The sequence below is a fragment of the Struthio camelus genome, chromosome 1 (genome assembly GCF_040807025.1).
Source record: "Struthio camelus isolate bStrCam1 chromosome 1, bStrCam1.hap1, whole genome shotgun sequence".
Lineage (NCBI taxonomy): Eukaryota > Metazoa > Chordata > Aves > Struthioniformes > Struthionidae > Struthio > Struthio camelus.
In genome coordinates this window covers 66,599,840-66,612,702 of record NC_090942.1, presented here as the reverse complement: position 1 = coordinate 66,612,702, position 12,863 = coordinate 66,599,840, and the positions used below count along the sequence as shown (strand labels likewise).

Below are 12,863 nucleotides of genomic sequence, written 5' to 3'. Positions count from 1 at the left end.
AGTTCTTGAACAACCATATAAATCCCTGTTAAAACATTTAATGCTTATGTTTTTCACATTCATAGTAGCAACAGATCATTGATCACCTGAAGATTGCCGTTAAAATAATTTGTTACTGTTCTGTGAACAGTTCTCCAGCTTTTGTCTCAAATGGTCTTACAGCTCATCTCCTCCCTCTTGAACCCAATCACTAATTTATGAATGACGACTCTGTTAACAAATAAAATACTGGCGTTTGGGGAAAGAAAATACTGAGTCTTCCAATAAGAACTATCAAGACTTTATCTTAGCTCATAAGAATCTTTGAGCATACAATTCTGTTTTATAAGCTGACTCCATAATTAGATACATATTAGAATATGCTTTAAATTTTGTATGGAAACATGACAGGCAAATCTCCAGAATAATCACTTTTTAGTGATGTTGTGGTCCGTTCAGCTTATTAGCCACTGTGTGCAATTACCCTACTTGATTTTCAAAGCGTAGCTGAAGACTAAGTAAAGTGATTCCACCATTTCCCTTTTGCCTTGTAACCAGTGAAGCAGGCAGCAATTTATATAAACAAAGATGAAAATCTAGACTATAGTATAATTCTTGATACAGTAAGAAAGTTGCAAAGGGGTTCCCCCCCACACTTCTCCCTCCAGATAAATGCAATAGCCCTTAGTGTATTACCTATCTGCACCAAGCTACAGAATTACACAGCTTTAAAAAAAAAAACTGATAAAAAACACTAAGACTGCAAAAACAGTCAAAGCACTAACAAGCACCAAACACTAAGTTCCCCAAGCTGCTTTAAAGTCATGAACATGTGTACACATATTATGATAGTGAATTTACAGGATCATGCTCCTCTTTCCCTCCCTACTCTATCTTGTTAGGATTTCAATGGCTTTCAGAACAACATCAAATTACTTACCGTCTTCCCCCCACCCCTTTGCCACACAAGTACATCCCAGTCAAACTGAAAATCAAGACAAGAACTGTGGTTTAAACAGTAGGACACCGATACTGACTTCTTTCCAAGAAGAGCCTTCACTCTGAGACAGGAACACAGCTTCTAGTCCTTTAAACAAAGCTATTGCTTCCCTCCTCTCTCTGGCATTTGATTGAGGGACTTTATCACTGATAATTGAAAGTAACATATGCTTTGGCATCAATTTCCAGGAAAAAGAAAACAGAAACAGCCAATACAACCTCCAGCATCCCACTAGAAGCTCAAACCTTTTGATATGAACCATACTATTTTAACCTGCACCTAGCCAACCTCAGAAAAGTTAAGGCAGAAAAACAACCAATTGTTTAAAACAATCAATTGTAAAAAAAAAAACAATACTGTAACTTGTATGAAAAATAATCATTATATAACAGACTGGTCACTTCTTGGCACTTAACTCCAGTTATTGCTTTTGTCCCAGCAATATGAGATCTATCCACCCAAATGACAACTTATCCTTTCACAGAACTTTACTGGCAGGCAGACGCAACATCCAAGAAGGAGCTCTTGCTAGCAGAAAAAAACGACCAAGAACATCTTATTGCAAACCTTAAACTTTGAAGTTGTGCAAATTAGGTACACACACAAAAAAGTAACTTTTCTCACCTTTGTCTGGACACTTACCCAGAGGCTCAAACTAGCATAAGCAATTTTACTAGCAGTTAAAAAAAGAACAATCACATAGGGATGCATATGGTGATTTAAGCGATGCATCCCCTGGCTTTCAATACTTTCCCCAGTTTCCTCTTCTGACCTTTCTACATCTTCATAGCACTTTTTAATCTTATAAAGTTTTTGGACTTGAGATGTTCTACTTCAATTTAGGTAGAACGTTTGACCGCCATGTTTTGATTCCTTAACAGCTAAGAATATGCTCCTTTAAAATTAGTATATATAAATTGTTCAGACTATTGTGACCTGTCCAGGTGTTTCCTTACTTACGTACTCTGACACTACAAGATCTATTCATTCAGTATTTACACTTGTGGCCTGCATGACTCACTAATTTCACAGTATACGAGTCAACGCTCAAGTGCGCAACCTTCACAAATACAGTTCTCCACATATTTTTCCAAGCGGAGACAGTACAGATCCAAAAGAACAGTTCTGCAGGCTTAACTCATCTTCCTTATGCCCTCTTACTGGAGTCAAGAGTAACTTTAATTGAACCTGAAGACAAGAGTTGGGCTTGGAACACATAGATGGAGTAAAGATGAAATTGATGCAGGAGAGAAGAATGAGGCAATTAAAGGAAGGAAGGTGATAAAAGGAACAGTATTAGAAGCAAGCACTCTCTCATTGCATTGAGTTCTCTGCTGGTTATTTATAACACATACTCCCAACCTTGCTTGTACTGTAGCACTTAGTGATGTATATGCTAAAGATTAACTCAAATGAAACAGGATATCACCACTGCAGAGACAAAATTCTCTTTTTATTTGGGTAACGGAATATGTTAGAATTTCAACAACAGAAATTAAGTTTAGCATTTTAATAAAGTCTAATTTTGATCATCCTCTTCGTTTTTTCCAAAAAAATACCTGGACACAGGACAAGTCAGTCAGTACTATTAGCACAGCCCACAGAAAAACAAATATGAAGAAGCATCTAATTTTTTTATTCAGGCAGAAAAAAAAAACAACCCTCAAAGATATCAAACATGAGTCACATGCATAGACAGTCTCTTAAATCCACAAAGATTCAGAGCGCAGAGGCCAGCTGAACAACAAAATGATATTAGGTCAAACATCAACATCTCAGGAAATACTACTGCATTTAGAAGTCACAGATTGACAATCAGTCCTATCATGAATTGCAATTACATTTAGGATGGAAACAGCTTTATATATACTTCAAAGAATCAGTTATATCTGTATCTTCCTGGAATAGACAGACCTGAGAACTCTGGAGTGTTCATTCAGTCAGTGATTTATACATTCCAGCACTATGCCAGGTTTACAACTTAATAGACCATATTCCTCTTTGGAAAACACCTTTTAAAATCCATAACTTTGCTTGGCTGATGCATTCTATGCCAAGTCAGGAAGACTCTCCTGATGTTTGTCCTATTTTTCCTGCTAGTGTTGTCTTATCAATTAAAATTCAGTGGGAACAGCATATGCAACCTTAAAAAAAATGAGAACACTGACATCACTGTTTAGCCTTTAGGCAAGTTTTGAGTATCTCATTGCAAGTTCTCCAGAACTCTCTATGTTTCCTACACATAAACAGTAATAGCTGACACAGTCTTATAGAATTAAGAATTAGATATTATAGAATTCACCAGTTTTCATTAGTCAATTTCCAGCAAAGCACAAAGACCTCTGCACACATGCCCAGGCTGCTGCTCCTGGTAGCAACTGAGTTTACAATCCCATGCTTCCCCTGTGTAACTATTCAAGGAAGTGCTGCATGAACTAACAACATCTGTGAGCTTTTCTTGGCCACACGCCCTCAAACTCTTGAATCTGATTGGGGGAGTTTATGAGCCATCCTGAAAAGGTGTTTTTCATCTATCTCATACATCTTACTGTACCCACTACTAAAGAGCAACTGCCATACCATTCTAGTACATTTAAGGCACTTGGGGGACACCCCCCCCACACACCTCTACCATATTTAATAGACTAAAAGCTTCTTCTTCCCCACCCCTTCATAGCCATTCAGTAGTAAGCAACTGTATCAGTTCATAAGATAAAATCTTACCACGTGTTCAAATTAACAAAATGTAAATTTAAGACCAAGTTTAAGTAGAGCTACGTAGTAAAATAAAACTGCATCTCAAGAGATCACACTCAATAGTAATCAAATCTAAATAATAATGCAAGGCTTGGAATACTCTAGGTAAAGAAAAAACCTCAAACAGTATAAGTATCATCAGAACACCTGGGAGCTAAATAATGAGATACTTGAAGGGTCTCACATAGAATAAACTCAGTCCAGTAGCTCCAGGTCAGTGCTAGTCCTGATATGCTCCTGCACAGTCACTGAGGTGTATTTACGTAGCAAGGCTTTCAGGCTCACGTTAGAGCAAGAAAACTGTTTCCATGTCTGAGGCAATCCAGATACCAGTATAGGCCATAATCACAAACTGCACTTCAGCAGATTACATACTGAACTAACCAGGATTTCAATGTATCCATGGTATGGTTAATCTGTAACTCAAGTGATTCATCCATATATAATGCTCATTTAAGTGTTTGTTTTCATTTACTTTGTTCTTGAAGAAGCAGAAAACATTTCTACAGATACAAAAGAATGGAGGTCACCTCAAGAAGTTAGAGCCATTTATTTCTTCTTGTTTATCATTTTTGCCCCAGACATATTTGTCTTCTCTTTCACAACATCCAAAGATTTCTACCATATCTGATTGCTATCCCTTTTTTTTTTTTTTTTGGGGGGGGGGGGGGAAGTATTTCAAAATGTTTTTTGCTTCAGTCTCTCCAGCTAGTCTTTGTCACTTCTCCAGACATCCATACAAATAATAATATACCCCAAAGAACTTCAAGCCTTTTTGCAGTTATCATAATTTTGTGAAGAACGCTAAGCAGTTGCTCTGTTTTCCAGTCCTCCAAGTCACTGAAGCTCCTCTAGCTTTTCTTTAAAAACACAAACAATAATCATCACCAGAAATGCCCACTAAGTAAGCATAACATAGGACATATTTTCTAATCACACTCATCTCACAGCCCATCATCACTCAAACTTCCCGTCCTCACCGCACGGAAAATCTGGCACTTCCAATTTGCTCGAGTGTTCTATCTACAGGTACTAATGGTCCAGCTGATTTGCCAAATACAGCTGTAACCAGTGGCATGTTTAGGAGGCAATAACGTCAAGGATTATAACAGCTCATGAAATGAAGTATTCCCAGTTGAGCTATGGGACATGCAATTACTCTAGGACAATAATTTAATTGCTACCTCCTTCTTACAAATCCAAGTTTATCTTGCCAAAATCTTTGTGCCTAGTGACGGAAGGAATTACACTTAGCCCAAGAAATCTATGGCTAGCTAGAAACATTTTGTGTACTTCTGTTGATAGAAAAGCCTTTATAAGCAATTATACAGCTTATTTCATTCCATTGGGGAAGGAGAAGAAAGAAAAGGAAAAAAGAGTAAATATTCATATTAATAAAAATAAGGTTCTGCAGGCTTAATATACTCTGCTCTTCTTTCAATCAGTAGGTTTTTAAACCCTCTGTTCCCTCCCTGAGGGAAGCAAATTTCTCATTTCTGAATTGGTCCTCCTAACTCATTTGACTGCACAGTTGATTATCTGTTGCTATGAAAGCTTCTGTTTTCTTGCAGAATTTTAAGAATTTGAGTGGATGTATGTGGGAAGAGTGAAGAATTCCTCCAAGCTCAGTTCTGCAAAGACACCTCTGATGACAACATATGCTGGCTATATTCAAAAGGAAGATATCAAAGAAAGTAAACAGTGAAAACTACTTTTTATCTAGTCATTAGAAAAAAGACGACACCGCATTTAACAGCTAGTCTTCACAGACTACAACTGCAGTACATCAGAAGAAATTAACACTTACCGTAAAGCTGACACTATTACAAGTGGAGAAACGTAGAGACAATAAGATGCTTTTATTGAAAAGAAAGTAGCCTTATGAGACTATTCAAACTGTACAAATATCCTTTCACATTTTTAATCAAGTAGAAGCCAGCCACGTCTTCCAAACCCACACACTGGCAGCACTAAGATCTCTGTTGGGAAGCAACAGAGTAATAACATTTGATATTTGTCTGTTTCATTGCCAACATACAGAACTATGTTTCTACAAGAGATTTTTTTTTTCCCTGAAGAAAGTATCTTTCAAGTAAGGCAAAAATCTCTTTACATAAGAGTATGTAAAACAAATCAAGACTCTTCCTTCTGCCTCTCTACCCTTCCCTTGTTCAAAAACTACTGAAGTAGCAGAAACTTCCTCTGCTTAAAGAGAACAGATCAACCATTGAAAAGAAATGTTTCCACACTGTACTGTGGGTTTCACCTAATGTTTGAATCAGTTTTTGAACTGATCCATTAAGCTAGATTTCTTGATACCTACTAACCAAACCTGAGGTGACAAAATAGATACTAATGATTCCAGAACTTTTGTTACAGAACTTTTGTAATTTATGACAGCACAAGCAAGGAGAAGCCACGACTGACTATCACAGTTTAACTCTTAGAACCCCATTGATGAGGTCCATTTATGTGATTATTTTTAATGCACCCATGGTCACGTGGTTAGTATTTCAAGCCCTGCCATTTAGATATTGAACAGAATCAGAGGCCAAGCCCTTTATAATCTAATTAGCATCACACCTGCAAGATTATAAGCCATATTGCATTCAATGAATGAATGGGGATTTAAAAATAGAACAGGAACCGAAATAAATGAGAATCTGAAATCAGAAGTTTCAAAAAACAGAGAAGAAAACTAGAATTTTATGAAGATGCAGCCTGTAAGATATGTAAGACTGCCTACCACGTTATGTAAGGGGAAATTTCTGCTAGTGCAAAGTTTATATAATTCTGGTAAAATCCCTGAATGCTAGATCATGATTGGAACAGGAAAAAAGCAGGGAGCAGAAGCTATATACCTGACAAGCAAGACTGTCAAAAGTGAACACCCAGAATGGAGAAGAAAACTGAGAACTGGAACGATCAAAGCCTTGATTTGCCCTCACATATTTGATTAATTTAGGAATCAAAAAGGTACAGGTTCCAGCTGAGGTTTTTCCTACAGTCAGTGGATCTGAAGAGTTAGTTCTCTTTCCCTTACTCAATGCACATTTCCTGTTGTCTAGTAAAGCAAAAGCTCAGTCTTGCAATCTTTCCCTCCCTGCAAGATCTCCCTCCTCTACATTTAGTTTCAGAAAACCCACCAATGTCTTTGAAACCCTCTACTCTATAAAGATTATCAAAAAGTAGCCAAAAAAGATCAATAAGCAACAATGAGAAGAGAGACGGTCAGCCAAATGTAGTCATATAAGCTTTGTTTCTGCAGGACACCAGGCTAAAAGTTTACTAGTCCACAATGTGTTAATAGGCTGAAAATAAAACATTAGAGTTTTTTTGCTTATCTAGCTAGAAGGACACTTAACAGCTGAGAGAAAAAGTATGTTTGAAAGAAGGGGAAAAAAAATGAACAAGATTAGGTCACATATATGCAGAAGATTTTCATAGGTTTTTTTTATTCCCACTTTCTACATTAGTGGCAGTCTTGAAATGTTAAGACTGTTCAAGGACTGTAGGCTTATTTTATTGTCATCTAACCATGGCCAATCTCTCCTCTAAAGGTTTCTACCTCATTATTGCAGTTAGCAGATGCCTTCACCCTCTTTACTACAGCATCAGGCAGGCTGACTAAGGCCACTTCCAACAGCAAACTGTACTAAGTATTTAACTTTGCACTGAAGAGTGCTCACAAAAACCCATCTGCTCTATGCGTTGCAGAGCCAGTCAGGAAGGCTGAAAATATGAAAAACTTTTGTAAACAGTTCTCTGATGATTTTTTGGATATAAAGTGATTCCAGGTAGTTACTGTTAGAATTTTTGTCTCAGGAACAGAAATACCAAGAATCTGTTAATTGCTAGCGTGTGCGGAGCTCTCCAGATATACGGAATTCCTACAAAAGCTGTAGTAACAATTCAGATCATCTGCTGAAAGTTTCTGGAGGCCAAACAAACAAACCAAGTGCAGCATCCAACTTCCTTACATAGGAAAAAAATAAGACATAGTTAAACAATCATTGAAAAATGGCTGAAGTGGGATAACACTATTATTCACAGTTATTACTTCAAGTATTTCATGAACAGAGCAGAGCACTTGATGCAAAGTCCAGTGGCTTAGCTGAAACTGTCAGAGAATAGTCAAGCTAAACTGTTGAACTTTGTACTAAAGCAGCTGGAAGTACTCACACACATTTCTTTCTGCCAAGAGTGCTGCAAGTTTGGGTTACTTTCAACCAAAGCTGACAAATGAAGCAGGAAAAATTTAAATCATCACAGCAAGATATGTCAGCACTTGTCAATACCTTAAGCTCCCAAAGACAATCATTAACTTGTTCAGAGGTCTAAATAAGTATAGCTAAACTACACATACACCAAAAAACTTCAGAGCCTCTACTCTGACATAATAGTTTCTAGACAGTATTCCTGAACAGCAAGGATTTGCTGAAGCCGAACCCGGCTGTCGTGTACAGGTACTTTCCCTACAGACATTTATTGACAAATGAAGGCAAACAAGGACAGAATTCAGCCTGCAAGTACTACAAAGTATCTGCATAATTTTCAGTCATTACACAGGTGTCTACTGTTCCTTTAACATTTGCCCTAACTGGATCTCAAAACACTTCACAGAACGTTAATGAATTAAGCCTAAACACACCTGGTAGCTTAGCCTCACCCTATTAAGGATAAGCCCTAAGGTACAGAGGGGGAGAATAACGAAACCAAGACCACACGTGCATATGCACATAAGATTAGCAAGGCAGGACTAGGACACTGACTACTCGTGCCACAGAGCTCCGTGCAGTGGACTTATAATAATAACTGCAGTATTATGTATGCGGGTCGACGGGAGGCAGGGGGAGGGGCAGGGCGGCGGGGGAGAAAAGGAGGAAGCACGCAGGAACTGAGAGGGCCCTCGCAGGGGGAAGTGAATTACGCCCTCCTTCCCAGACCCTCACCACCGCGAAAAGTTCACAGTTGCGACAAAGAAGCTCTCCCCAAGCACGTCGCAGATCCTGAGAGCGACTTGCCTCCGCGAGCACCCCCCCCCCTTCCCCGCAAAGAGGCCCTTGAAGCCTTCGAGCAACATCCCTCCCTCGTCACAGCCCACAGCGCCGCCTCGCCCTCCCCCGCCGCCGCCGCCCGGCCAAGGCCCTCGCCGCGCCCGCCGCCTACCTTGGCCACGTAGTCCTTCACCTCATCCAAGTCCCCGTTTTTGAGGGCCCACATGAATTCCTTGTCAGACATCGCGGCCGCCGGGCAGAGAGGCGGGCGGGCGAGACGGCGAGGGCCCGGGAAGAGCTCCGCGGCGCGAAGACGGCGGCGCCGAGGGCAGCAACCCCTCCCCCGTGCGGCGGCGGCCGGGCAGGGCAGGGCAGGCCGGCGGCAGTTAGGGCTCAGCGCCGCGGGAACGCAGCCGAGCGCAGCGGAATCCGCCTAACTGAACGAAAAGCGGTTTACTTGCGCGCGGCGTTTCCGCTTCCGGTTTTCATTCAGCGTTTCCCCCCCCGCGGTCCCTTGCCCAGCCTAGCGGGACATCCACGCGGGGGGAGCGGGCCGCCGTGCGCATGCGCCACCCGCAGGCGGCCGCCGGAGCGCTGTTGCGCCTGCGCCCACCTCAGCGTCCCTCTGTTCCCGGAGATACAGGGGTGGGGGGTGGCGAGGAAGGAAATGCGGGGGGTGAGGTGGAGGGGGGGTCTGGCGCATGCGCGTCTCGCTCCCTCGGTCTCGCCCCACCGGCTGCCCCGCCCCCGGCTGCCCGGCGGTTGCCATGGCACCGGGGCCTGCGCTGTGCTTTGCCAACCGCCCCGCTGCCCCGCCCAGCGGGCCGTTAAACTTGGCGCGAGGTGAGAAGGGAGCCGTTTGAATTTCAGGCCTAGAAACCCGCCTGTTTGCCGCACGCGATGCCTGGGGTGGCTGCGTGGAAGATGCGCGTGTGCGGGGGGTGGCGTGGGGAGCGCAGCAGGGCGCGCTGAGCCCTGGAGGGTGGTTCAAACTCGCAGCGGAGGAACGAAGCGCTCAAGGGTCTCTTCGGCTTAACTCGGGGCACTGAAACGTGCTGCGAATGATGACCATAGTGCTCCTGAAGCAGGAGCAGCGAGACCCAGAAGGAAGGACGTGATAATTAAGTGATGGCACCTTGTGCTTGTATTCGGTTTTTTTGAAACCACATGTTTTGCGTGTGGAATATGTAGCCTGTTAGGTGCCTCAGGTGTGATTTCTGATAGGCAGCCTCTCTCTCTAGCCCCGCATGGCAGGCATCATCCTGAACACTCGTGGAGCTAGGACCGCTTTGACTGTAACCCCTAGGTTACAGGCGTAACCTAGTATGAAAAAAATACGGTTACTTTATAAAGGTAGTAATACTATTACTAGTGGGAAAAAGGGGGCACTCCACCATACAACCAAAAAAAAAAGAATTGTAGTTTTGGGGTGAGAAGGAGAGCGGCGCCATACTGCTCGTGATTCTTTCTGTATAACTCTCTTTGTACTTCTGAACCAAAGAAATGTGAACTATGCAGATTTTTGAAGGGGATTAAATGGTATTTAATAGAAATAGCTAGAATGTTACTTGCAAGGAAACAAAGATCAAAACCCTTTCAGGACAGACTAATTACTGATTTCACTTATAAACTAGGGAGTTCTGGAACAAAAAATATAACTTTGTCCTTATTCCTGCTTCCAATGTCATTAAAGAAAAAGAAAACAAAAAAACTGAAAGACAAACTGTCTAGTGCCCTTGCACTGTTTTGTAAATACTCTCAGTATGTTCACAAATGTGAAATTTTTCAGTGCTTAATTTTTAAATCTACAGAAATGGTAAGCAGGTTTGGATTTTTTAAAATAAGAAGCTAAATCCAATTTCTCTCATTGTTACTTAGGAAGATTAAATAATCTTGAGTTAATCAAGTCTGATGAAAACATTCTTCGAATTCTGGATACTTGTTTAGCTATTTAAATATATATGAAGGGGCCAAATTCTAGCCATATTTTTTAAAATGTTGATGGACACTTCTGCTGCCGTATTTGTACTAATTAACCCATGAATCTCATCATTCAGTTCTGCAACAAGTTGCCTTACTTCTATCTGATCACTGAAGCAGGAACACTTTCACACTTAGCTCTTTCTACAAATCCTGCTACCTAAAGCATGTGGCTGAGTCAGTCGTTTTTCCCATTCTACCTGATACATGCCTCTTCTAGAGGTATGCGAGTTAATTAGCATCAGACCCAAATTCTAAATGGCTTTTATCTGTTTAATAAGTAACACTAGATCTCTCAGGTATGCATCCAGAAATAAAACCCATGCCTGATACCATTTTCTAGCTGTCGGATGCTGCTATATGACAGCCTTAACACCTGCATGCAGTGCCTTAGTCCTTTTCATTTCCTTTTTTTTTCCCCCAGCCTAGTTCCAGCTCCTGAAAGCCTGCGTGCTTATAACAGCTTTGTTTCCTAGGCATGTTAATCAGAAAAAACATATAAGCAGCATAGTGAACACATGTTTAGCAAAGGAATTTCTTAAACACAAAAATTTTACTCTTGAAAGCACTGTACAGTTACAGATCTCTTATTGGGAAGAAACACAGTGCTAAACATACAAAGTCTATGAAACTTAGGTTTAAAAGAGGAACCAGTTCTATGCTTTTCTCTTTTTACCTTGCATTTCTGGTAAGCAGTAGTGGAATAACCTCTCCACTTGTGCAAAGGGTTTCCGCTTTAAACTATCTTTACTTATTTTAGCTTTAAGCCTAGATGTAAACCTTCACCTGGTGACATTCCCACTGCAAAATAGTATTGTAGTCTCCTCAGCAGAGATTTCCGTACAACATGCAAGTGATGCTCCAAAAGAGTTATGATATAGGGAAGACCCCTAAAAAAAAGTCATTGACAATTTGATAAAGATATATGCCAAATGCATTACCAGCAAGAAGGAACATTATCCCTGTCAGCCTATTATTATATTTTCCCTATGAATGTGTGTTTCAGCAGGTTAAAAACTGGTAATTTCTAGTCCACATCCTACAAAAACTTGTTGCATAAATTGCTATAAATTGTATACAGTTAGACAATGGTACAATTATATAATGCTTATGCTTGCATAAATCATAAATTCAATACAAAAATAGTCTAGAATGAAAGACAGTCCAGTGGATTTAGCTATCCAAATAAAAAACAGAACAAACCAAAATAAAAACCCAAGCAAGAGACTTGAATACATATTGGTCCTCCTGCAGGCTTTACTTAAAAACTCATGTTTTAGCACATATTTACTATATTCTCTTTTATTAATGCCAAGCAATTCATTAGTTGTCACATTAGTTGTCACAAGACAACTTATTTCAGCAACAATAGGCAAGCAGAAAAATAAAATTTTGTCCTATATAAATCATTTTACTGAGAATAAAAAAAAATCAAGCTACCAGAAAATAACGCACTGGATAAAATTATGCAACTAACACAAGAGTTCTGGGAATGACAGGTAAAAATCAGACAACTGATTATTTTTTTATTTATCATTTTGCTGTATTTATACTATTTGATTCAGTTTATCTGCCGTGGAGATTATCAGAAAAGAAACACTAATATGTTCCCCATGCTTTGGGGATCTAGTAATAGTTTATCTTATTTTAGTCGGAAAAAGTTTGAGGGTCTGTACTATAAATCTGAAACCTTATTATCAGCATAAAAAAGACAAGTATCTCCTGTCTCCCTGAGTTCTTTCTTCAGCTGCATGAATCTTTGGTGAGATAATACGATATTTGTTGACACTGTTGCAAATAAACTTGTTCCTAACCTTTACAAAATCTGTGTAAATATTTGAAATATAAGTATATAGGGCCAGGTTTTGTTTTGCCCATCTGTAATATGAGGTATGTGAAGAATGAAGGAGTGGAAAGGAAAAGGAGATGGGAAGAGTTATGCTTTTCCTCCTGAGGGCAAGCAGAATTGTAGCCAGAAAAGCCCAGCACATTCACTGTGGTACTTGAAATAACACTGAAAGCAGACAAATTCAGACATACAGCTCTAGTTCTTTGGCACTCATCCATGAATCCCAGTGAGGCTGTACCTTGGAAAGCAATATAGTAACTACTATGCTAACCTTTGGTAGAAAGAAAGGGAGGCGTTCTGT

The 12,863-nt window shown here is 40.3% G+C and overlaps 1 protein-coding gene across 1 annotated transcript in view; it reads right to left on the bottom strand.

Annotated features, from left to right (window-relative positions):
• The window catches only part of MTPN (myotrophin), a 45,391-nt gene extending 36,014 nt beyond the window's left edge, over window positions 1-9,377 (bottom strand). Inside the window, exon 1 of the mRNA XM_068945890.1 lies at window positions 8,906-9,377. Within this exon, the coding sequence (XP_068801991.1) occupies window positions 8,906-8,977 (72 nt within the window). The 5' untranslated portion in view covers window positions 8,978-9,377. The remainder of the gene's footprint in view (window positions 1-8,905) is intronic.
• Between the last annotated feature and the right edge of the window lie 3,486 nt (window positions 9,378-12,863).